The following is a 25,473-nucleotide window of genomic DNA, read 5'->3' as shown; positions in this document are numbered from 1 at the left end:
TTTTCTTCCACCCGATCAATCAGGCCGAAATGCCTCCCTAGCAGCCAGCAGCCTCGGGTACCACCATCCAACAGAGCACCGGGAAGCCGTCTCCTCCTGCCCCCTGCTTCCTACCTTGGCGTTCTGGATGCAGGGGCACAGCGCCCACGCTGCCGAGGCCTTCACGTCCGGGTGGGGGTTTTTCAACAAGGACCACAGCAAACGAACTCCGTCCAAGCGATCAATTATTCTGTGGTGAAGGCAAAACAGAAGTGACCTGAGTGGTCATTCCCAAGCCAAATGGAACTTTAAATAGCCCCTCTACCTATTTGTTTTTCTTCTTCACATTTATTTCATTGCTTTTGTGCTTTTTTTTCCCCCCCTGTGTGCTGTAGCTCTTTCAATTGACTTTGATTTGTGTCAAACTTTGAGGAGAGCAGGATTTAATACCACGGGGCTGAGACTCCTGTACTCTGACTTCACTTTGAAATGTTCATGATTCAGAAAGCAAGCTACCTGGTCATTAACAGTTCCCCTCAACTGAACACTAAGCCCCATAACTTTTTAATTAGCTGTACACAGTTACCTAAGTGTAAAAAAAAGAAAAGAAATGAAACACTGGTTTCTTTCCTATAATAGCACCTAAGTACACTCCAAAACAAATATTTATGCCTCACATCTGTGCAGTTAGTTACCTGTGTTTAAAAAATTGTCTATGTTTAATTGAGTTATCTTAGTCTAGGATTAGAAATTAGAATCATTACACCACAGTGCATCCATTGTTGGGCACAAATAACACAGAACTTGTTTTCTGCAAGCTCCTTTCCCAGAAAGCCTAACACGGCAGACAGTGTCGTAATTACTTACACACACTGTAATCAAAATAGCTTCACTAGCTGAAAAATGAATCTTGTCAGAGTAATCACTCTGCCCTCTGTTTATGTACCCTTGTGGTAGCACAACCTTGTAGTGAGGCCCACACAATGTTCAAAGTAAAGGTAGCAGAACAAAACCTAATATATTCCACAAACATGGCTATGTCGCAGACACAGACATCCAGCCCTAAACAGATTGGGGGAGAAAAAAGAACATCAAAATTCTGCTGGCTTTTCCTCTCCGGTTGCATTAGGCACATGCAATCATTCCCCACGGGTAGGAAAACAAAATCAACCAGCCTAAAGGCCCCTCAAACTCTTCCTAGAAAATAGGAATTTAAGTGGTGTCATTGTCTCCAAGTCTCCCGACAGCTCTACTGCAAAGATGGTCGAGGTGCCCCAGACCCAAAGCACTTCCTGTGAGAAGTGTGGCAGGTGCCAGAAGGGCACAGATTCCCTGCGTGCCCGAGGGAAGAGGCGCCATGATCGGAAGCACAGCAGCGGTGGGAGGCAAAGCCAATATTCCAAAAGAAGGCGTAGAACCACCGAGAAGGCCATGCGGAGGCTGGAATGTGTTGAGCCTAGCTGAAGATCCAACAGGATGCTGGCCATTAAGAGAAGCAGCCATTTTGAACTGGGAGGAGGCAAGAAGAGAAAGGCCACGCGATCCCTATCTAAACTTTGTTTTTTCTGGTCTTAATTTTGAAGGGAAGATTTTTGAAGCTATAGAATTACCTGGTGAAAAAAATCAATGACAGAAAACACACACACACACACACACACACACACACACACACGAATTTAAGACAGGAGCTGGTGGCTCACTCCTGTAATCCTAGCTTCTCAGGGGGCTGAAATATGACAATCATGGTTCAAAGTCAGCCTAAGCAGAAAAGTCCATGAGTCTCTTATCTCCACCAAAAATGCCAGAAGTAGAGCTGTGGCTTACGTGGTAGAAGCCCTAGAGCCCTAGCCTTGAGTAAGAGAGAGGGGAAAAAGCAAAACAAGCTCACAAAGAAACAGTACGAGGCCCTGGAATCAAGCCCCAGGGCCAATCCAGAAAGGAAAAAAGACAGAAGGGAGGGGAGGGGAGGGGAGGGGAGGGGAGGGGAGGGGAGGGGAGGGGAGGGGAGGGGAGGGGAGGGGAGGGGAGGGGAGGGGAGGGGAGGGGAGGGGAGGGGAGGGGAGGGGAGGGGAGGGGAGGGGAGGGGAGGGGAGGGGAGGGGAGGGAGGGGAGGGGAGGGGAGGGGAGGGGAGGGGAGGGGAGGGGAGGGGAGGGGAGGGGAGGGGAGGGGAGGGGAGGGGAGGGGAGGGGAGGGGAGGGGGAAAAGGAGGGAGAAAAAGAGAAAGAAGCTTGTATTGGAGCTTGAACTCAGGATACACATATATATCTCTTAGCTTTTTTGTTCCAGGCTAGCAACCTATCACTTGAGCCACTGCTCTGCTTCTGGCTTTTTGGTGGTTTATTGGAGATACGAGTCTTACAGATATTCCAGACCAGGCTGGCTTTGAACCTCTGGCTCCTGAGTAGCTAGGATTGCAGACATGAGCCACTATCACCAACCTTACTTAGGATGCTTTTTAAAAGTTTAAAGTAATGAAAACAAAAGAAGATACTAATAACTACAGAAGGCAAGAAAGGAACAACCTCCAAAGTGTGCTCTACTCAAGCCTGTTTCCACGGGGCTTGATAAAGAGAGGCACCAACCGTGTCTGAGGTAATGAAAATGTTCTAATCTTTGACTTGATGACAGATAAAGACATCCTCAGTCCTAGTATGTTCACTGACATTATATGTATGGATGGATGATATTATATACATTCGAAGCTTAATATTGCTTTGGGTTCACTTTAAAACCCACATATTCGGACACACAGCAAATAACATTCAACAAGCCCATTTATTCAGCTCTCACATCAAGCACATAGTACACTTGGTTAGGTAGGATACATAACGTGGTGAATTAAAATCTAGTAATCCTCAAGGAAGAAATGCCCACCGCTCTGTTGTTGTTGTTGTTAATGGGATCTGTAAGAGTAAACAATTCAATTACTTTTCACTTTTCAGTTTGGTATCTCAGTTTACAACTAACTGCCTTAAACATATGCAGATGGGAAGTAAATGTGGCGGAACAGCGCCGTTCTACAAACGTGTAAAACACATACGTCGTGTCCTGTACAAACCCTGTATAAACACGGGCTCTGTGGCAAAAGAAGTTATCCGGGAAGCCACAGAGATGAGATCTCTTCCATATACAAGCATCGCTTCACTTCTCTTCCTTTTAGAAAGAACAAATAAACTCGATATAAAACATCTTTTAAAAACTGCCTAAATGCAGCATTATCTATGTTTGACCCACAAAGGACAGGCAGTTGGAAGTTATAGATCCCATAGTAAGTTTTCATGTGTCCTTGTGTGTCTAATTTGTAGAAGAGCCTTTAATTACATGATCACGTAACACTGCACTGTGTAACAATCAGTTCACAAACATTTATTTTACAGTGTGTGGAGGGAAAATATTTTATTGCATAAATTGTGGGAAATTAGTGTACCATTTAAGTAAATGGTTACATAAAATTTCCTAGATTCCCAGGAACTCCCAAATATTAATCAAACCATGCTGCCATCGTTCTCTCCAAAAGCACATGAAATTGAACCTTTACAGAAAATATGTTTGGAAGCTGACCTTTCAATCCGAAGGTTATTTTTATAACACAGAGAGCTTACAGCATTAGGATTTCAGCATGTTTTAAGTTGTGTACACAGACTTTGTATAAAAGAACACTGGAGCTGGGGACTGGTAGCTCACATCTGTCATCCTAGGTACTTGGGAGGCAGACATCAGAGGATTACAGTTCAAAGCCAACCCGGGCAGTCAAAGCCATGAGACTCTTATCTCTAACTAATCACCAAAAAGCCAAAAGTAGAGGAGTGGTTTAAGTAGTAGATTGCCAGCCTTGAGTGAAAAGACAAAGGGGCAGAGTGTAGGCCCTGAGTTCAAGCTCAATATTGGTGCACACACACACACACACACACACTATAATAGAACATTGGAGATTGAATAAATCATGAAGGTACATGAGTTCAAGCTCTTTTTCAACAAAAGCATTCATCACTATTGGGTCTTTGACAAGTGGTATGTTTCAAAATTGATTTTTTAAGCAGGTAAAGAAAGAAAAACACATCAATCCTGACTTTTCTATATTAGCTATATTTTAGAATCACCAAGATTGAAATATCAGAGCTATCAGTTCTAGGACAACATTGTAAAATGATTAAATTATAGAATAAAATCCTTTAATACCCTCAGGAAAAAAAAAGATCAAATAACCTACAAAGAAAAAATTAAATTAGAATCATATTATTTTTCAATGTTATAAAGCAAGGCAATGCTGCGACAGCATTTTGTCTGGTGGTGGTGGTGGTGGTGGTGGTGTGGGGGGGGTGCGCACGCACGTGCATACACACACACACACACACACACACACACACACACACACACACGCTGTTTCGGGCTTTTACTCAGGGCCTGGGCCCTGTTGCTGAACTTGTTTTACTCAAGTCTAGCACTCTACCACTTGAACCACAGCTCCACTCCTGACTCTGTGGTCATTAAGTGGAGATAAAAAGCCTCACAGACTATCCTGCCCAGGCTGGCTTTGAACTTCCATCATCATAGCTCAAATTCCTGAGTAGCTAACATTGTAGTGGAAAGACACAGCACCTGGCTTGGAGCAATGTTGTTATGTGTTTTGTGTTCTTTTTTTAACTCAGTGAAATAAAGTTAGAATCAAAGATATTACATCTACGAAGGTTTCCCCTAGGTGTGTGTGGAAAACGGTCTCAACCTATAAGAACTTCTATGCATTCAAGAGCCACAAAGCATTAAACTCGATGATTACACACATAAATGTATGCATATACACACATACATACACACATGTCATTGTTGATCGAAGATTAAAAAGCAGGGCATTAGGTGAAAATAATGCCTGAGGGTTAATTATCATGGAAAAATAGAAATGATGCATTTACAAACATGTAAAGAAAAGGAAGAACGAAAGAGAAACCCACAACATAGAAAAAAGCTACAAGTTAGAAGATACAATGTGTGGTTCAGCTCCTGTCTTCAAAGTAAGAGGCACTAAGTTCAATCATCATTAGTGTCAAAAGATAAAAATAAAGATACCAATGGAAATGAAGAAATTTAACAGCAAATGACAATATAAGCAGACAGAAAAATGTAGGCATGAGAAATGTTTGTAGGTACAAAAGCAGACAATCACTAGAAAAAAAATACAGAGCTTTTAAATGAAAGTTCTGATCAAAGACAGCAAATCTAGTTAAAGGATCGGCAAATTCAACAAAATAAAGTTTGTACTATCATGACATTGTTAATACCGAACTATTTAGCAACACCAATAAATACTCATAAAAGAGTTTAACCCATTAGTACTTGTTTGACTAAAAAGGATGCTTACATTGGCTTTGTACCCGTGGTTGAAGGGATTCACAAAGATTAAAAAATAAAAGGGTCACTCCAGACTGAGTAAGTCAATGGCAACAGTAGGGGAGCTGGAGTAAACATGTGGATGCTACACTAAGCAGAAATCAGATAGACTGAATTAAATAGGATAAAGCACAGCACTTGGAGTATTAGTATTTCTGTACTGGAAAACAACAGCTCCTGTCTTTTAAAGTGAGGAGTGATTTGAAGCAAAGGACCCTGCATGCTATGTGAGAAGACATGGGTAAAAGTGCATTAAGAGATTTGTATTGCAGCATTTGAAGTATCAAACAGATAAAAATAATATGGAGAGAGAGAGACCTAACATAAGAGAATCACACAGGCTCAATAGCTATGTGCAGAGGATCATATAAAATAACACTTATGGAAAGGATCTACAAGAGGTTTGCTTTTCTTTGTTGCTGTTTTTGTTTTCTTCACCTTCTTTCTTGTTTGTAAGCTTCTTTATGTTTTGGAGGATGGAAGAGGACACAGAGATGGAGGGAGAACGTGTGAACAGATGCAGAAATGGCCCTCACTGGATACTATGTGGAAAATGAGCCACACAACTTGTGGGCGTGGATGGGAGGGAAACGTTGGGAGAGATTGAGAGAAGGGGTGACACTGTCCAAAAGAAATGTACTCATTACCTGACTTATGAAACTATAATCTGTCTGCATATCACCTTTACTATATATATACATATACACGTATATATTTAAAGAATATATCTTTAAGAAGAATAGTTCAATTGCTTAACTCAGTTCAAGGAATGCATTCACAAATATTCAGCCCCTAGTACCTTGTACATCATAAAGAAAGCATCAATGTACCTTAAAATGGAAATAAGATAACCTATACACTACGGCTCAAACGCAATATCTAACAAAAAATATCTAAGTTGGAGAATTAAAACATTCTGTTAAATTACTTCTCTGCTAGAAAGGAGACAGCCACTGAAATTAAATAATGAGTGCTGAGGGCATGGTTTAAGCAAGCATGAGCTGCTGAGTTTAAATCCCAGTGCTGCCAAAAGAAGAAGAGAGAGAGGGACACGGAGACAAGACTAGGATGGCTTCCCACTGGTGGCTCACGTCTGCAATCCTAGCTCACATGGATGGAGGTTCAAAACAAGTTTGAACAACAAAACATTATGGTTTCTCTGCTTTTGAACTGCAGAACACAATGATTTCTATAGTCTGGATCTGGAATGGCCTTAAAGTTCCTTGTATGAGGCTCTGGTCCCTACCTACCCCATGGTGTATTGGGAAGAAAGACCATAGGTTCTGGAGGGTGTGACATTGAAAGGAACCGGAAGAGCCTGATCTCATTCTCTCCCTGCCCCCTCTTCCGCACGGGGCTGTTTGCTGACAGGAGCTCCTCCACCAGATGCTTCTGCTGTGATATTCTGCCTTACTCCAAGGTCCAAAAGCCAATGCCACCAGTCATAAAATGAAGCCTCCCAAACTGGGAAGTCTCCCCAAGAAAACCTTTTCTCTTTATAAATCCATTTGCTCAAGTATTTGTTACAGTAATGGAAAAGTGACTAAACTCTTTTGACCTCTAATGGTAGAAAAAGTCTAAACCATTTACACTATCAACAAGGATGATTCATTAATTAAGAATGAAATAAACAAAAAAAAATCCATGTCAAAAAAACAAAAAAAAACCCAAAATCTTGTTAAACTACTATTCAGCCAACAGGGAGGCATCCATTGAAGGAAAATCTATCCGTGTCTACCTTTCCCTACCTATGGCGCTGTTGGATGAGGAGACTGAGGGTTGGGAGGAGTGTAGAAAGCCTCTGGCACTTACAGTTGCAACTCTAAGTAAGTCTAATGCTATTTCAAAGGAAAAGTTAACAAGAATTTTTTTTAAGAACTTGAGATGTGGAAAATAAATCATAACTATTTCTGGAGTATTTATCTGCAGTATATTTAGATTATTTGAAATGTATCATATTTTATTAGAAAATTATGTTCCCCCAAACACAAGTGTTACCTTTTTTTTTTTGAAATATTGCTGTGATTTTTATATACTTGAAGGCCAAATTACCTCCAGATGAATTGGGTACATACTGAATGAAGACATTCCAAGTCAACAAGGAAAATTCAACAAGGAAAAAATTTCTACCTTCTTGCAAAGTTAACATTTAGGAAATAACTATTATCCTACTTTAGAAGCTAAGGGTGGGGCTGGGATATAGCTCAGTGGCAAAGCACTTGCCTAGCAAGTACAATGTCCTGGGTTCGATCCCCAGTACCAAAAAAAAAAAGGACAAAAAAATACAGTTAAAAGCCAAGGGCATCATTAATATGAAAATATTTACATTGTTTTTCAAAGCAGTCGTCCAGAGTACTGTAAGAAGCCAATAAATTTTTACAAAGTCATTAAAAAAATCACTCGTGTCGGTAGCTCAATTATTATTATAAGGATGATAGTTCTCACTCTTAGTGAGAAACACATTAGGGATAAGAGTTGCTTGTGTTTTCCATTGCACAAAGTTAATAAAACTGCAGTGAGTTTGCATGCTGATCCTGATATGAAACCGAAGTTTTAGCCTCAGCTACAAATATCATCAGCACAAGTTCTAACCTAGGGATTGTGTGATGATTCCATAGAGGAGAGATAGTTATCATTTCCTTACATCTAACTTAAAATCCCAAGATGCAATAAATCCTAAACTGCTAGCCATAATAGCCAAGTCTGAAATATAAAACCACAAGTATTATTCGGATTCTCACCAAACTGAAAATGCTGTTTTCTGAGCTTGCCTGAGTGTATTTATAAATACTATTTGTGGGAAAAACACATGGTGTACAGTATATGGACAAAAGGATGTTGTATGAGAAAGGGTAGTTTTAGCATACTAAATGCTTGTCTATAGAATTTGACACATTTGAATGATTCTCCCCTTTAAACACTCTCTTTTTCTTTTTCCCTTAAAATTACTCACTTTTGTAGTTTCCCTCACAACTTCATAGATGATTCGGCTTACTATCTCCACAGTTATCTTGGGTCTCTGTGTGTCTGTGTGTGTCTGTGTGTCTGTACATGTAGTTCCCTTAAAAACTTGGTTCAAGACTGGCTTTCCTGGCTCACACATGCAATTCCAGCCACTCAAGAGGCAGAGATCAGGAGGATTGAAATTTTAGGCTAGTGGGGGGAAACATTAGCAAAATTCCTTCTTAAAAAAAAAAACAAGGTAACAAACAGTACAAGAAATGTATCCAATGCCTAACGTATGAAACTGTAACCTCTCTGTACATCAGTTTGATAATAAAAATTTGAAAAAAACAAAACAAAACAAAAAACAAGCTCTGTGTGGTGTGTGGTAGCTCAGGTTTGTAATCCCAGCTTTGTTAGAGCAGGTATCGGAGGCCGGCCCAAGGCAAAAAGTGAGCATCTACTTGAAAAACAACTAAAGCAAAGACGGACTGCAGGCAGGTTTCAAGTGGTGGAGAATCTGCCTAGCAAGCATGAGTACCTAGGACCAATAGGATTCTTCGTAGCTCTTTAGTCTGTCTTAATTTCTCATTGCATCTTATTCCAATGAGCTTCATGTAAGCGACCTTCGCCTCTGGCCTGCCAAGATCATGGGTTTTCCTATTTCCACTCATCCTTAAAACCCTTCAGTGCCTCTCAGCTGACTGTGAAACAAAATCCAAACTTAGCCTAAGTACAAAGATCTGAATTACAATTGTCAATTTACGTGTTAACACCAGCCTCCCCCAAACCTGCTTGATTTGCAAGCCTTGCTCAGAGGCGGGGCCTTTAGGAGTGATTGGACACAAGGGCTCTGACCTCATTAATGAATTAATTTATTCATGAATGCACAGCTAGGGAGAGAAAGGAAATCAAAGGCTGTACCCTTGAGGGTGTATTTCTTTTCTCCAGCCCCTTCTTCTATCTCTCTCTGCTTTGTGGCCACCATGAAGTGCTCTGCTTTGCTCTTTTAGATATGTAGGTTATGATGTTCTGCCTTGTTGAAAGCCCAAGACAGTGAACCCAACACTGAAACTTGTACAAGTATAAGCCAAAATAAACCTTTCCTCCCTTTAAATTGATTTCCTCAAGTGTTTTGTCACAGTGATGAAAAGCTGACTAATGAGTTGGAGGATTAGAACGGAAAGGCAAATACATTGGGTACCAAGCTTAGGAACTTCAATTTGGTGTTGATAGCACTGAGAAGTAACTGAAGGTTCTTTGTAAAGGAGCAAAATGATCAGTTATATGCTTTGGGGAAATAATCTTTATAGCTGTGTAAGCAGATATTGAAAGAGAGGGAGGAGCCTAAGAGTGTTATCCAACAGGACCTATTTCAATAGGATCTCTTCTAGATAAAAGACCAGAACCGAGAGCAGAGAAAAGAAAATTGTTCCAAAAAACCCAACACATCCAGGCAAATGGCATTGAGTACATATGAATAGACAAAAATGAAAAAGTTCATGAAGCCATTTCTGACTAGGACCTATCGGGATTTAATGAATTCCATGCCTAAAAGAAAAATACCTTAACTGTTTATAAGCCTAATTAATTTGATGCCTCCCTTCAAGTTACTATGTGGACAATTTAGATCCCTCGGTGCTTGAAGCATCTGAGCTTAAGGATGCAGACATCAAACTGGAAGAAAGTTACAGCATCACTGAAAACTATGATCAAGGCACACAACTAGACATAGCTGTGAAGACCCAGACACGAATCTGATTCAACAAGTTCGATGATTAGAGTTTCGAGCTTCTGCTGAAGAGAGAGAGTGACAGAATACATACAGTTCTTGATTCCAAATGCTAGAAGGGAGGCTGAAAGAAGGAAGGTACCAACAGAGTATGAGCGCATAGCGTATATCTCCTGTGGTGATCAAATGCTGAAGCAAACAGTACAACCCATTCCTGGCCGCTTCTCCTTGCGGCCACTCAGCACAGTGTTCTGTCTGTAGCAGCCTGTGTGAACGGCACTCAGTAGAGTTGTGCAGAGCACATCTGCGCACGGCAGCCTTAAGAGTTCGGCCGCACATGTTAACAAAGGGAACCAGAATAAAATGATAGAGATTAGATACATACTTAAAAAACAAAATAGTAAGTAACTCACAAAGATGGAATCTGCTAGAAATATAGTACCTCTCTATGGCTACCCTGTCTCTATACTCCACACCATTTCTTAAATGTACATTATGACTTGAAACTATTTTCTTGCCATATGAAAGTTTCTACTGTTGCACATTGTCTAAGTCATTCAGCCTTTTATCTAAAGCCTCAGCAGTCAGAGGAGTTGCAGCACTGCATTTGCCCCCAGGATGTAGAGATCTTCGTTCCACAGGGAGGAAGCCGCCCACCAGGACACAGGACTGTGGTTCTGTTGGATTGGAAGTTACAGCTGGATTCCTACCTCGAACTCAATAGACAGAGAAGGGGTTTAGTGGCTGACCGGAGTGACTGGTGCCTACCTCTGAAGAGACTTACCCTAGTGCCTACAAGGGGTAAGGAAGAGAATGTGTGGAATCCAGGAGGCCCTGAAGGTGTCTCTTAGTGATACCATGATTACAACATCCATGGAAAAACAACCACCCAATGCCTCCCAAAGGCTCAGACTGTTTAGGAATGAAGGGTCGAGTCGCTCAGCAGGTAAAGAACTACACCCAGATGAAGTTCTGGCAAAGGGAAGAGGAAAGAGTGCTCGAGGATTGGCCATGGTTATAAACGCCAGCCATGACCAGGTGACCAGAGACCACAGTGGGGACTGTAATTATCAAGAAAATTTCTGTCTCCTTTTATTGTTTTATGTGTGCTTATGTATAGCCTTGGTTGTTCTTCCTTCCTTTACCCCTTATCACCATATAAAATGAAATTTGTCAACTTTACATCTTTGCCTTTTATTATTATTCACTTTATGTAACAGTAGTTTAGGTAAGGGATATGGAAGGGAAGAACAAATGCCCGGGAAATAATGAATGCATTGTTCAGTATGGATAGGATAGTTACAAAATGTAAGACACAAGTATGAGATTGCTGTTGCCTTCACTTCCATATGAATCATCATTTAGAGTATCTGAGTGCCAAATTGACAAGGGACTGGATTGGCTTGTGATGGGTACATTTAAGTGTGAAGTTGGTTAGGGCCCAGTGCCCCTGTATTTGGTAAATATTCTTCAGAATGTTTCTAAGAGACATGAGATTAGCACTGTGTGAGATTAATACTCAGAGTGGCCAAACATTGACAAAGGCAGTTGATACCTCATAATGTAAGTGAGAATCATCTATTCGAAAGCCTGAAAAGATGAGGACTGACCTCCCCTGACAAGAGGGAATTCTGCCAGCAGACTGCCTGGGGCTCACACTGAAGCTGTCCGAGTCTAGAGTCTACCAGTTTGTCCTCTCTCAGTATTGATGCTTGCCAAGCATTCACAACTCCGTGAACCAACTGCTTAAACTGCTCCTTCCTAGACAGATTCGTGTGTGTGTGTGTGTGTGTGTGTGTGTGTGTGTGTATTCTATGTATATAATATGTCTATGTGCATATAATATGTATATGTGTATATTATACGAATGTAAGTAGATAGGTAAATAGAGTTATGTAAACATGTGGATAAAATATACGGTTGTCCTTCAGTATCCATGAAGAATTCGTTCCAGAATCTTCTATAGACTCCCAAATATGCAGATTTTCAAGTTCCTTCTATTAAACCCTAGACCATTTGCATATTACCTCTGCACATGCTCCTGTAGACTGTCATCTAGATTTTTTATATAATATCTAATGGAATATAAATGTAATAGTCATTCTTCTATATTGTATAAGAATGACAAGAAATATATCTATCTATCTATCTATATTTATATATATATATATATATTCAATACACAGACAGTGTTTTCCTGAATATTTTCAGTCTGGATTTAAATTCTACCTTCTTTATGGACAAAAATGTGAAGCATTACAATCACAACTTACAACATGGTCTCTTTTCCTCATCAGCTCGGTTTGGGGTTCCAAGTGTGTGTGTGCTGACTTGGCACGAAATAGGAGGAGACCCCACGAGACCCCATCAAACTGCCGAGAAGCCCAGGCACACCGAACACTAGGTAATTGCCCTCTACGAGGCAGAGAGAAGATGGGCTGATTGCATAAACGTTTCCACATTGGCCCATGATGACTGGTTATTGTAAAGCCTCCGGAATGTCCAATTCGGCTCTACGGCTCATCAATACGAACGCATGCTCTAGTGACTACTTGTGGTGATTAATAGGACAACCCGTGGCTTTTTCAGTGGCATTTGTCAGTTCTAGGAGCTGACACTGGTCTATGACCACTAAGGTATGGCCAAATGTCTCCTTCACCCCTCTCAGGGAAGATCTCTCCACCCCCTGGGCTGCTTACATCATACTTTCCGGCTCTACCGCGCAGGCGCCCACTGCCTTGGTGACATTCACCAGGAGAGCCTGGTTTATCCCCACCAGGAGGTTGACCAGTGGCTGGATGCCACCGCACTTCCGGACCAGGACTCGGTTCTCGTGCTCCTGGCAGCATTCCCCCAGAGCCCCGACCACGTTGATAAGCACTTCCTCGGGCTGATCCGTTAAGAGTCCCACCAAGGTTTCGATGGCTTTGTATTCCCGAAACCTGAATTCAGAGAGAGAGAGAGAGAGAGAGAGAGAGAGAGAGAGAGAGAGAGAGAAGAGAGAGAGACAGAGAGAGAGAGAGACAGAGAGAGAGACAGAGAGAGAGGGAAGGGGAAGTTAGTTGGTGACATCAGTACTAATAAAATTAGCAGCTAAGAATGACTAAATGCCACATGCTCCTACAGCAACCCTGTAGCGTAGAGACCGCGTAATCTCACTGTTCAGTGGCTAACGTGAAGCTCCATACGTAGCCATGCAGGGAGGCAGGCACCCTGGGTCACTAAACGCCACAGGCTCCAAACAGCTGCGGCTTCCTCCAACAAGTCTAAGCACCTGTGATTCCAATCGGCTAGCTGTGCACTGTCTCACAGAGACCATTTTACAAGAAGAATATTAAATCCTTGATGAAAATGAATTGTCCTTTTTCATCTATTCATCCTTTTACCAAACAGTCTTAAACAAATTTACTTTGTGTGAGCACATGTGAATTTTTTTTATAGGAATGCGTCGGGTAGAGACAAAAGCAGATGTTGTCTCAGAATACTCATGGAGTACGTGGCCTCTATAGATGAGATCAATCTGAAGATTAAAATAGAATTTACAATAAAATTTGATGCAGTCTTATTTGAAGGTAACTCTTGTTTGACTTTTCTTTTGAGACAGGATTTCAACAAGGTAGCTCATCCAGCCCTGGACTTAAATTCATGATCCTCCTCATGCCTCAGCTTCCCGAGTACTGAGATTACAAGTGTGTGCCACCAGACCCAGCTAAAAATGACTACTCTGGGGCTGGGAATAACGGCCTAGTGGTAGAGTGCTTGCCTCGTAAAAATGACTACCCTGTAAGAGTGGTTGGTTAGCATTCAGATGACTCATCTCTTTTTCTTAGGAAAGAAAAAATAATGAAACTACTTCTGTGTCTAAAGGGTCAGTGAACCATTCATCCCTTCACTCTGAAACCAGAAATGTCTAGGTTAAATACCTGTCTATGTGCAGAACAGCCTATTCACAGGAAGATCACACATCAGTAAGCTCTACTGAGGCTTATAAAAGACATTGGCAAGCTGGGCACTGGTGGCTCACGCCTGTAATCCTAGCTACTCAGGACACTGAGAGCTGAGGATTGCAAGTCAAAGACAGCCTGGCCAGGGAAGTCTGTGAGACACTTATCTCCAAATAACTGCAAACAAACAAACAAAAAACAGAAGTAGAGCTTGGCTCAAGTGGTAGAGTGCTAGCCTTGAGAAAATAAAAACTCAGGAACAGTGCCCAGGCCCTGAGTTCAAGCCCCAAGACAAGCACACACACACACACACACACACACACACACACACACACACGCATGCACACACGCACACACACGTCTAAGTTGTATGCTGAAGAGTGAGCTTCCATTCTTAAGAAGCCCTTCACTCCTCCAACTTAACACAGAATATGCATCTGTGAGCAACAGTAGAGTCAACTCTTTATGAAAACAAGATGAAATTATAGGCAGTGTTTCCTGGCCGGGAATGCCTTCTCTTACTTGGTTACATTCTCCTTGCTGATGGAGCATTTCCATATTGCCCCCGTGACAGCAGCTAGCCGTTCTTTATTGTCTGTCTTCTTCAGTAGACTGGCCAGCGGTTTCAGTCCTCCATGCAGCCTAACCAGGTCACGTGTTTCCTCATCTTCAGCACACTGTGCAGAAGGAGAACCAGAGATGTCAGAAGTAAAAACACATTGAATGCCAGGTGCTAGGGGCTCATGCTACTCGGGAAGCTGAGATCTGAGGTGGTTCAAAACCAGCCTGGGCAGAAAAGTCCATGAGACTCGTAGCTCCAATAAACCAACAGAAAACTGTAAGTGGCGCTGTGGCTCAAAGTGGTAGAGTGCTAGGCTTGAGCTGAAGAGCTCAGAGACAGCGCCCAGGCCCAGAGTTCAAGCCCCAAGACCAATAGATAAATACATACATACATACATCTTGAGTTTCCCATGATTGCTAAAGAGTCTGGCATTCTACAGATAGTCCTCAACTTACTATGGATTTGCCAGTTTCTGGATGGCACAAAAGCTACAGATACACATTAGAATTCATGTTAACAGTATTGAACTCTGACCTCTTCCTGGATCACAGATGGCTCAATCTCTCACGAAGCCAGCTGGAGGCAGCATCCCAGGTATACAAGTGCACACAGGTGCTTATAATCGTGTGAGATTACAATGATAAACAACCAATCAACACCCTTCGGTGTACTAAATCTCCGAGCCCCACTATTTAGCCCCACAAAGAATTTGTGAGTCACAATATTTTCAGTTTACCGTGGGTCCACCAGAATGCCACCTCATCAAACTTTGAGGTGTGTCTGTGGTAACTACCAAACACATTCTCAAAGACTAGTATTTTCGGAAGGTGCCTCCGAGTAGAAGAGAATTCTTCCCTGCGCTGGCAGCAGTATGACAATACTTCTCTCCCCCTGCATGATTCTGGGAAGAGTAGAAGTTTCTACCTATTTGGTAATTCTCCCAAGCTGCTTCTGAGGTAGCCTGGACTCCCACTGAGACAGAGACAAGTCAGTAACAAGCCCACAGTAGCCTGTATGTGAGTGCGGATGTCTGCAGTAAGACAACTAGAGTCCTGGGAAATGTAGTAGAGATGTCGAGAAAAACTCTGATCCTTCGTCTAGAGATGAAAAATGTTCTCAACAAAGACTCTTGTGGCCTTGGGTTCTGCCAATAGTGTCTAGCATTTTATTCAAACTTGCTTACCCATCTTTGTGTCATTCTTTGAAATAATTACACATATATGTATATAACATATTATATACATATGTGTGTATAATATATATTTAATTTAGAATATATTATATACATATTATTTATATTGCATACATATACATATTATCACACACACACATATATGACTTTATATACACACTCCTAACTGATCCATCTTCTCAGGCTATAGAGCCAGCACATGATAAAGTTATAAAGTTAATATACATTATTTTTGTTTGTTTGTTTGTTTGTTTTTTTGGCCAGTCCTGGGCCTTGGACTCAGAGCCTGAGCACTGTCCCTGGCTTCTTCCCGCTCAAGGCTAGCACTCTGCTACTTGAGCCACAGCGCCACTTCTGGCCGTTTTCTGTATATGTGGTGCTGGGGAATCGAACCCAGGGCCTCATGTATAGGAGGCAAGCTCTCTTGCCACTAGGCCATATCCCCAGCCCAATATACATTATTTTTGCTATTGTTGTTGTTGTTGTTGTTTTCAAATGCCTGGTGAAGGCCCCTAGAATTCCTTATCACCATGCACCACAGAGGTAAGTCTGCCTTTTCTACCCTCTGAGTATAATATTTTATTTGTATTGAATGGCAAAATATAAAAGTTAAATACAATTTCTAGCCAACTCTTTTTTTTCGTCTTTTCTTTTTTGGTACTGGGGATCAAACCCAGGACATTTCACTTGCTAGGCAAGCGCTTTGCCACTGAGCTACATCCCAGCCCAGTCTAGCCAACTCTTAATGGTTACTCCTGTACAAGTGTGTGTGTGTGTGTGTGTGTGTGTGTGTGTGTGTGTGTAAAGGCTATATATTCTTTCTAAACTGTGCCTTCTCAAAATTCATATGTTAAAAGTCCTAACACCTCTAAATATAACTGTATTTGAAGACTGGGTCTTTGTACAGGAAATTAAAGATTAAATAAGATCACTCGGATGGGCCTTAATCCAATTTGGCTGCCCTTCTTATATAAGAAGGAGAAGAACTTAAGATGCAGACATCCACAGGAAGACACTAAAAGATGGCGATGAGCCCAGGAGAGAGGCCGCAGATGAAACCAACCCTGCTGTTATTATTACTCTAAGTGATAATGGTTCTTAGATCTTTATGGACATGAACGTTCTGGGGATATGTAGCTGAAGACCCTGTGCCCCCTCCCTCCCCCAGAGAAGGACTCGATCATGTGTTCAGAATACGGTTCTGGATTGAAGGAGAAGGAGAAGCCGCCACGAGGGCAGGTGCTCCCACCTGGTAGATGGCCATCGCGCAGTGCTCCTGAAGTTGCTCATTCTCACTATTCAGGTTCTTCACAAGGTTTTCAATGATCCTTTCTGCTTTGATGGCAGCGCGATAGTTTTCCTAGGCATATAAACGTAAATATTTATGTGCACCTAATGTACAGAAAGTTACATTTCTTCGTCATTATGAAGAACAACCATTCTTGGTTTAGACACAGAAGTCAACGCTGAAGACATCTAACACAGCAGTCAGAATCCATCAGCGGTGGAAAAACAATTACACAGATACTGATTTCATAAAAAGGTCCTATTGGTTCCCTGTTCTTTGTCTAAGAAAGCAAGGAAACCCTCCCGTGGTTGGCATACCTCAGATGCACATTCTTGCAAGGTGCCCACCACCGGGATGAGCATGTTCTCGTGAGACGTCTTCAGCAACCGTGCCAACAAAGGGATGCCCCCAGCCTTGCGGATGGCCTCCTTGCTCGAGTGACTCTTGCTGCAGCTCCACAAGGCCAGGGCCCCGCAGCGAGCCACTTCCACATCTCTAGTTTCATACAAACTTGGCAGAGAGGTCTCAGTTGAATTCTGTCCACAGTCTAACAGAGCCACCTAGAATAGATAGATAGCATGTACATGGGCAGCGGTCAAACAAAACTCACCCTGGGAAAGGATGACATTGAACAAGATGCAGTGTCTTCATAAACATCCTCGTCGTTTGGCAACTCCTTTATATAGTTACTTAAAGAAAAAAACTTAAACACATAGCTTAGCAGGGTGCTGGTGGCTCACACGTGTAATTCTTGCTACACGGGCGATCTGAGGATCACACTTCAAAGCTAGCAGCCTGGGCAGGAAAGACCAGGAGACACTCCAAGTAAGTACCAAAAAGCCAGAAGTGGAGCTGTGGCTCAAGTGGTAGAGCACTAGCCTTGAGCAGAACAGCTCAAGGACAGCTCCCAGGCCCTGAGTTCAAGCTCCAGGACACACACACACACACACACACACACACACACACACACACACACACACACGCTAAAATCCATATTCATTTACTAAATGTTTGTTACTTCTTCATGGGGGTAAGGACTGTGGAGAAGACTTGTCACTCATGTTAAGAAATGGAAGGACCGAAGTAGAGACAATCTGTAAGACAAAGGCTGCAGGAGAAACCTGAGAACCAGTGACCCTGACTAAGGAGGAGGAAGCTATATTTCTAATTACATTGACTTTTTCAGCATTTTTGCAGGCATAGCAAAGATGAGGAGAATGCAGAATTGTTTTCTTTTGCTGGTTGTTCTTAAAATAACCTTTTTATGATTACAAAAGTAAGACAGACAAATTTGTATATGTAGAAAAATGCATTTCTAGATTTTTTTTTACCAAAATATCAGTCATCATGTTAGTGACAACACCTGTGATCAATTTTGTGTATTTCTGGACTGCATCTCTAATTTGTGCATATGTTTCTAGATGGGTGGAAAACTCCTTAAAAATTAGGCTCACTGGCTGGGGAAACACGTGGCTTAGGTGGTAAAATTTTTGCCCAGCAAGCACAAAGCTCTGATGCGAACTCCACTACCACAAAAATACTGAAGATCATGATTACAGTTGGAATCCTGTTACCATTTTATATATTAAATAAGATGCATTTTAGTCCTTCCCAAACACAATAGTGACAGTTGACTACAGACGGCTGTTTATTTTTGTCAGTTGTGGGGCTTGAACTCAGGCCCTGGGCTCTGTCCCTGAGCTTTTCCCTCAAAGCTAGTGCTCTACCATTTCCACTCTGAACCAACAGCACCACCACCAGTTTTCTTGTGGTTAATTGGACAGAAGAGTCTCGCGGACTTTATTTGCCTGAGCTGGCTTCAAGCCATGATCCTCAGATCTCAACCTCCTGAGTTGCTAGGATTACAGGCGTGAGCCCCTGGCGTCCAGCTTTTCAGACTATTTTTATGGGCACACTGCTATGAACACCCAGGCTGTTTGCCCGACTCCATCGCAACTTACAATGCATTGAATGAGGGCTTTCGGTCTGACTGTCCCCTGGGGAAGGGACCCCCACCCGGAGACCACATCAGTAGTTTCAGAGTGACCATCTCACTTCCTACTTTTCAAAGATCGATCTTGTCGCCCCCCCCACCCGTTCCCTCCCTCCTCTTTTCTTTCTTTCATTTTTTCTTTTTACTTTGGTGGTGCTGGGGATCGAACTCAGGGCCTTGTGCACAGTAGACAATCACCACACTACTGATTATATCCCCAGTCCTGGAATTGCCGTTTCTCACCATGTCAGTCCACACACACAAGTAGATCCCTACCAATGCCCTAATTTCTCTATCATTGGAAATGAGGTTGAACATGCCCTTATGGCCACTTGCTAATGGAAGTGCACAAAAACAATTCTTATCGACGTCCCACAGTCAAAGAGGACTCTAGAGATGTGGCGTCTCTAAAGCAACCTCTGAAGCAACCCCAAGGCCCGGAAGGCGAGGGCCCTGTGGACGGCCGCTCAAGCCCGCCGGCCCCGTCCATCCCTACTTACCAGCTTGTTAATGCCGCCATGCTGCCGCACCACCCGCCGTGCTCTCTTGAACTTGGCAACGTTCGCAATGGTTTCAGCCGCCAGACACTTCAGACTCTTGTGCGGGGAATCGAGGATACTAACCATGATTGGTAATCCCCCAAGGTCAACAATATTACGTCTGATTTGAGGATTATGACTGATTTCCTTCAGGATTTTTAATGAACCGATCTACATGGGAAAAAACGTGATAGAGGAATGAGCTGAACACACAGCCAGGCCAGCGATTGTAAACAGCCTAAGCCTACCTACAACTCTTCCTCAGTGACGTGGGGATATGGCCTAGTGGCAAGAGTGCTTGCCTCGTATACATGAAGCCCTGGGTTCGATTCCCCAGCACCACATATATAGAAAACAGCCAGAAGTCGCGCTGTGGCTCAAGTGGCAGAGTGCTAGCCTTGAGCAAGAAGAAGCCAGGGACAGTGCTCAGGCCCTGAGTCCAAGGCCCAGGACTGGCAAAAAAAAAAAAAAAAGAAAGAAAAAAGAAGTAGTTTCCACCCCTGGGGCTTGCACACATCCTCCACATTTTCCTTCATTTGTGTAAACAAACACCATGGGTCCAGAAACACAAGGAACTAGTGGAAGAGATTAAGGGAAAGGAAAAATAACAGGAGGAAGAGAAAGATGAGAGGGGGGAAGGAGAGGGAAAAGGAGAAGGGGAGAGGGGGGAGGGAGAGAACAGAAAGGCAACAGAAGGGGAGGGAGAGGGAAAAGGCAGAGGAGAAAAGAGAGGAAAGAGGGGAAGGATGGGATGGGAAAGGAAAGGAGGAAGGGAAGGAAGAGAAGGGGAGGGGAGAGAGGCGGAGAGGGAGAGGAGAAACTGACAATACACCGTGCTGTTGCCCAGCGCTTGGAACACAGCCAGACATGCGCTGAGGCCAAAACTCCTCACCTTACATTTGACTTCGTCTGTATCAAGCAAATTGATTAAAACTTCGAGGCCTCCAACATCTCGGATGGCCAGCTGACAGGTCTCTTGGGATAGGTTGAAATCCCTCATTGAACACAAAGCAATCACTGTGGCTGTCTGGTTTCCACCCTACAAACAGGCAAGACCAAAGGGTGGGTACAAGAAAATAGCTTCCTATAGAAATCTACTACCTAGATGCTTGGGACTGCGTGACACTGGGAAACGTTTAATGTACTGTGCACACTGAGTTTTGTTTTTTAAGTCCTCTGAGTGGGCTCTAATTTGTGAGATGAATCACGTTGAGCTGAAGCATGGAAAAGCTGTGCAGAACATCATAAAACGCTCTGCCAATTAAGAGTCCGGAGTTAAAGGTGGTCTGTCTCTTTCAAACAGCTGCAGTGATATTAATATATTAAACGAGAGTCAAAGGGCAGGCCTCCACAGGGGCTGCAGAATGGAAGCTGTCCCGGTAACCAGATGGCCCCCCAGTTCTTGTTCAATGCGATCACATCGGAAAATTATCCTTACATGTCATATTGAAAACCATGTGCATTTGGTCTTTGTCCCTGGCTCTTGGCATGTAACTCCTAAAAGCCTTCCATAATCCTCAAGGTAGTCCATCTCTTTTGTACCGTGATAAGTTGGCTCGTGGTTGGCTGGATTGCTGAACTCTTGGAGATTCCTGGAGGGTAATAGTCCCAGACAGGACATGCCCCCCACTAGTTTACCCAACTTCTTCACTAGCACTCCGTGGAAGGATGGTTATGATCAACCGAAAATGTATTTCCCTAGGTCCTGTGAGCTGCTCTAGCCATGGAGTCAAGCCTGAGGGCGGTTGTGAAAAGCTCAACTCCCAGCCAGCCAGTGAGGAGCACGGGGGCTTCTGCTGGGCAGTTAGCGTGAAAGAGAAAGGCAGTCTTGGTGACGGAGCCACCGATGTGTGGCATGTAACAGGATATCCAGGTGGGCAATGGCTAGACAGAACTGCAAGTGTTGTGGAACAATCACCATGCCTTCTGAGAAGTCGTCTCTGGGTTGAGTGTTGGAGGACGAGGCCCTAGCTATCACCTCCTATGTAGATGAACACCAAAGTGGCGGCAGAAAACCTGGAGGAAGGGAAACGGTGTGGAAGGCAGCCGAGAATGGAGACTGTGGGAAAATAGGTCCACTAACACCTGGGGCTAGGTGGGATGAAGAAAGAAGCAAACGTCACAGTTTTGATAAGCTAGCCCAACACAATCAATCCCATGATTCACCGGGGCACCTGGTAAGCACAGGTGAGCTGTTCCTTTAAGAGTGAAGATAACATCACCAATAACAACAACAAAAAGATGACTGAATGATCTATGAACCGGAGCTGGGAGATAAACGCAGAATTCACTCCAGGCATTTTGATACCATGTCCACTGGTCATTATTGCTTTGCAAGTCCTCTGAAGATCATGGCCGAGTGCCCATGAGATCTGCTGCTACTCCAGTGGGAATTCTGGCAGAAGAAACAGAGGCCGGGTGGGGTTAACGATGAACTCATTTGGAAAGGGAGCTTTGGTTCCTTGCTTTCAAACCACATCAAGCACTCCAAATCTCTTCTTTTTCATTTAAAAGGCAGACACCTTCAAACTGTATTTATTTTCCTCACTGATCATTTTCTGTTGTCATTATCTAGTTCATAATCTTTACGTATTTTTAAATCATGTTATACCATGTGAGTAGTATTTTGGTGTATATATATATATATATGTATAAATAAAAGTTAACACTGTACTTTTATACTACATAATATGTACACCTTGCCTGCCACATCTAAGCTGCCGCCTTCTCTCCTTAGATCACTCAGGCATATATGCAAATCCTCTGTGAATTCAATATGACTTATTATTTTTAAAACAAGAAGCAGAAAGGGAAGTATTCGGGACTCTGCGCTGACGCATGAAGAAAGAAATCTTCAGTCACGAGCCTTTCCTTGCGTTCCTTTTGAGCCGTTCTCTTCCACTCCTCCAGGTGCTAGAATATCAACCCCGGGCGACCTCGCGGGCCGACCCCTCTCTGAGCGGTTCAGGACTGTCTTCCTGCTCCACATTACCATTTTCCTACTGTTGATATCAAAATTTAAGATAATAAATCTTCTGTGTATTAATTACTGTCTCTTGCTTGGGAGCACATGACTCACGTGTTAGCACTTCCCTCTCTCCTCTCTTTCTCCCTCTCTCTTTCTCTCTCTCTCTCTCCTGTTTCAATATCCTTGTTCTAAATGTTTTTAATTGCCTTTATGTAGTTGTACAAAGGAACTTCAATTCAACATATCAGCTTAGAATCCCAGTGTCCATTTATCCTCCAGAAAAATAAAAGGCATCTATTTTGTGAACCATAAAGAAAAGTATACATGCTAACTGTAAATAACTAATGGAAAATGAAATGACACAAAAAGGGAAAGAGAGAGAGAAAGAGACAGAGAGAGAGAAGAAAACCAATTTCAATAAACTTCTATAAAAGCAAAGCAAATAAACGAGCACAAGGAGCCAGCTGGCCCTCAGGGTGTTCTGAAGGAACAGAGCTGGGTTCCTGTACTAAGAGGGAGGAAGATTCAACCAAGAGCTTCAGGCAGCGGGGAGACATCCAGTAGAGGGAAGACTTACATTAAGTACTTCCGGTAGAGGGAAGACCCAGGCGTAAGCATGGCTAAGAAGCGGGCCTCAGTCAGACCAGAAATCCTCTCCTCATCCCCACAAGACTTCTTCGTCAAGGACACACGCACTGCCACACTCTGACTTGTGCAAGGCCAGGGACATTCTTCATTGCTATTCTTGCTTCATAATAATTCTTTCTTCAGTAACCATTTTCTTACACCTTTTCCAAGGTGACTTAGTCTTTCACTTCTAAAAATTTCTATTTTATTTATACTATAATCAGTAACATGTAGTCATTTTTGAAAGTCACTTCATGGTAGCAGTTGCCCAAAAGCTAAGAGTTTATTTTTTTTCTTAAATTTTTTTTTGTTTCTAGACAAATTTTGCAATCAAGACTGACACTTTACGTTTAGATCCTTATAGAAAAAAATTCTGTAAATCAGCCTTCTTTTTTTTTTTTTTTTTTTTTTTTTTGAAAATCTGGAAACATATTCACAGACTTGAGGGATTTTTTTAGAACAGTTTTATATTAGGAAAAGTTAGTTTTTCCACATTTCAGGATTTAGTTCTACTCTTGTCACTGACCACGCTCCCAAAAGGACTATAAATCTTTCAGAATGAATACCAGAAGGTAGGAGCCAAAATATTCAACATACAGAGCCACAAATGTTAGCCAATTGCTATTCTTTAAATACCAACTATGTCAAAGGGTTTTGAATGCTCCTTCTACTTTGACCAGACACAATAAACATCTAACCAAGGAGAAGCAGCATAAATATACTCCATTTTCAATTAAATCTCCCAAGAACATAATTAAATTCCAATACTTTTTTTTTTTACATTTTGTCGCACATTTGCATTTGTGAGATTTTAAGAGCTGGAGAAAACATAATAAAATATTATTTTACTAGCTCCTAAAGGGTTTTGAAAAAAAAAATGTTTCCAAGGAACTTTTCCATTTCTGAAATCAAGGCAATTCTTTTTGCTAGTTGTCTTCCGGCTCCTGCTTCTGGTAGACATCTCCATTTTATGCAGTATATAGTCCTGTCCACAATCGGGAAGGGTTAGTTCACTGCAACTACCAGTTGCAAACATGCAGAGATTGAATGGGAGTGGAGTTCTCCTTCCAATAACTTTAAAAGATTATTTTTGAAAGGCAAGATACCAGAGAAATTTTTATTGTTATTATACAGGCGATGTACAGAGGGTTGGTTACTGTTACGTAAGTTAGGTAATGAGAACATTTCTTTTTGGATAATGCCACCCTTCCCTCACTCTCTCAAGGATTTTTTTAAATAATGATGTATTTCTTTAAATGCAATTTTTGACTTCAGGAAATATTACACTATTTGGTAACAGAGAATAATGTCCCTCTCTTTTTTTTAAATCTAGGTTTTGAGCTCACTCAGCATGCCTGCTGGGCTGGTGCTCACTTTGAGCCATTCCTCCAGGCCAGATTTTTACTGGCTAGTTGGAAATGGAGTCTTGAGGGATTTTCTGTCCAGGCTAGCTTTGAACTTTGATCTTCCAGATCTTAGTCTTTTGAGTAGCCAGGATTATAGGTGTGAGTCTATAATCTACTGCCCCTAGCTAGCAATGTCCCTCTCTTACTATAAAGAGGAAGACATAAAGCTTTACTAAGTTGAGATAGAAACAGTATATTCCCATGGCATCAAATCTCTTTTGTTGCTCTCATCCAATAAATGTATTGCACCCTTGCTATTTACCAAGCCTGGTGACAGATTCTAGAAGAAACAGAAAGCAAAATAGACAAGACCCCTGCCTTCTTAGCTTAGGGCCCACAGAGAGGAGAAACGTTTCAACTTTCCAAATGCATACAAGGAAATGAAAACAAAGGCTGAAGAGTGTTAGAATGGTGTGAGATGTGGGAAACAGAATGTGAACCTAACCCGGGCCACCGTTCCTGGAGAAAGGACTTCCCTCGGATCTGAGATCCTGAAACAAAACAAAGCCAAACAGGGCCCTTTCCTGAAGCCCTGTGGCTGTCGGGGAGAGGCTTTCGCGCTGCACGCAGAACATGGCTAAGAGCTCAAAGCAGCTATTGTGGACAAAGCCAGGCTGGGACAGGGGGACGAGATGAGCTAAAACTTAGGCAGCTACCGCAGTGGCGAGGCCCTAAATAGAGGCTGAAGATCTTAGCCTGTATGTCAAGCCCAGCTAACAGGAGCCAGTGACATTTCTCAAAGATCCCTCGGGCTGCAGAGGCTCCTGGCTGGAAGGCAGACGTGCGGACGTGCAGAAACCACGGCTCACCGAGGAGACCCAGAGGAAGGAGGAGGACTTGGAGCACGAGTCCAGATGACTCACCGGGCACCAGAAAGGCACTTGAGAACTGAAAGGTTGCTCATTTTTCCCTTC

General features: G+C 42.6%; 1 protein-coding gene and 1 pseudogene across 1 annotated transcript in view; one reads left to right on the top strand and one right to left on the bottom strand.

Annotated features, from left to right (window-relative positions):
* The window catches only part of Odad2 (outer dynein arm docking complex subunit 2), a 115,165-nt gene that overhangs the window by 56,362 nt on the left and 33,330 nt on the right, over nucleotides 1–25,473 (bottom strand). Inside the window, exons 10-16 of the mRNA XM_048367706.1 lie at nucleotides 20,451–20,597; nucleotides 19,520–19,729; nucleotides 17,344–17,586; nucleotides 16,988–17,098; nucleotides 14,507–14,661; nucleotides 12,740–12,982; nucleotides 115–229 (exon numbers count right to left, since the gene is read on the bottom strand). Of these exons, the coding sequence (XP_048223663.1) occupies nucleotides 115–229; nucleotides 12,740–12,982; nucleotides 14,507–14,661; nucleotides 16,988–17,098; nucleotides 17,344–17,586; nucleotides 19,520–19,729; nucleotides 20,451–20,597 (1,224 nt within the window). The remainder of the gene's footprint in view (nucleotides 1–114; nucleotides 230–12,739; nucleotides 12,983–14,506; nucleotides 14,662–16,987; nucleotides 17,099–17,343; nucleotides 17,587–19,519; nucleotides 19,730–20,450; nucleotides 20,598–25,473) is intronic.
* On the top strand, nucleotides 1,240–10,069 carry LOC125367316 (annotated as a pseudogene).

This window comes from Perognathus longimembris, chromosome 18 (genome assembly GCF_023159225.1).
Source record: "Perognathus longimembris pacificus isolate PPM17 chromosome 18, ASM2315922v1, whole genome shotgun sequence".
NCBI lineage: Eukaryota > Metazoa > Chordata > Mammalia > Rodentia > Heteromyidae > Perognathus > Perognathus longimembris.
This window is presented reverse-complemented; position numbering and strand designations above follow the sequence as displayed.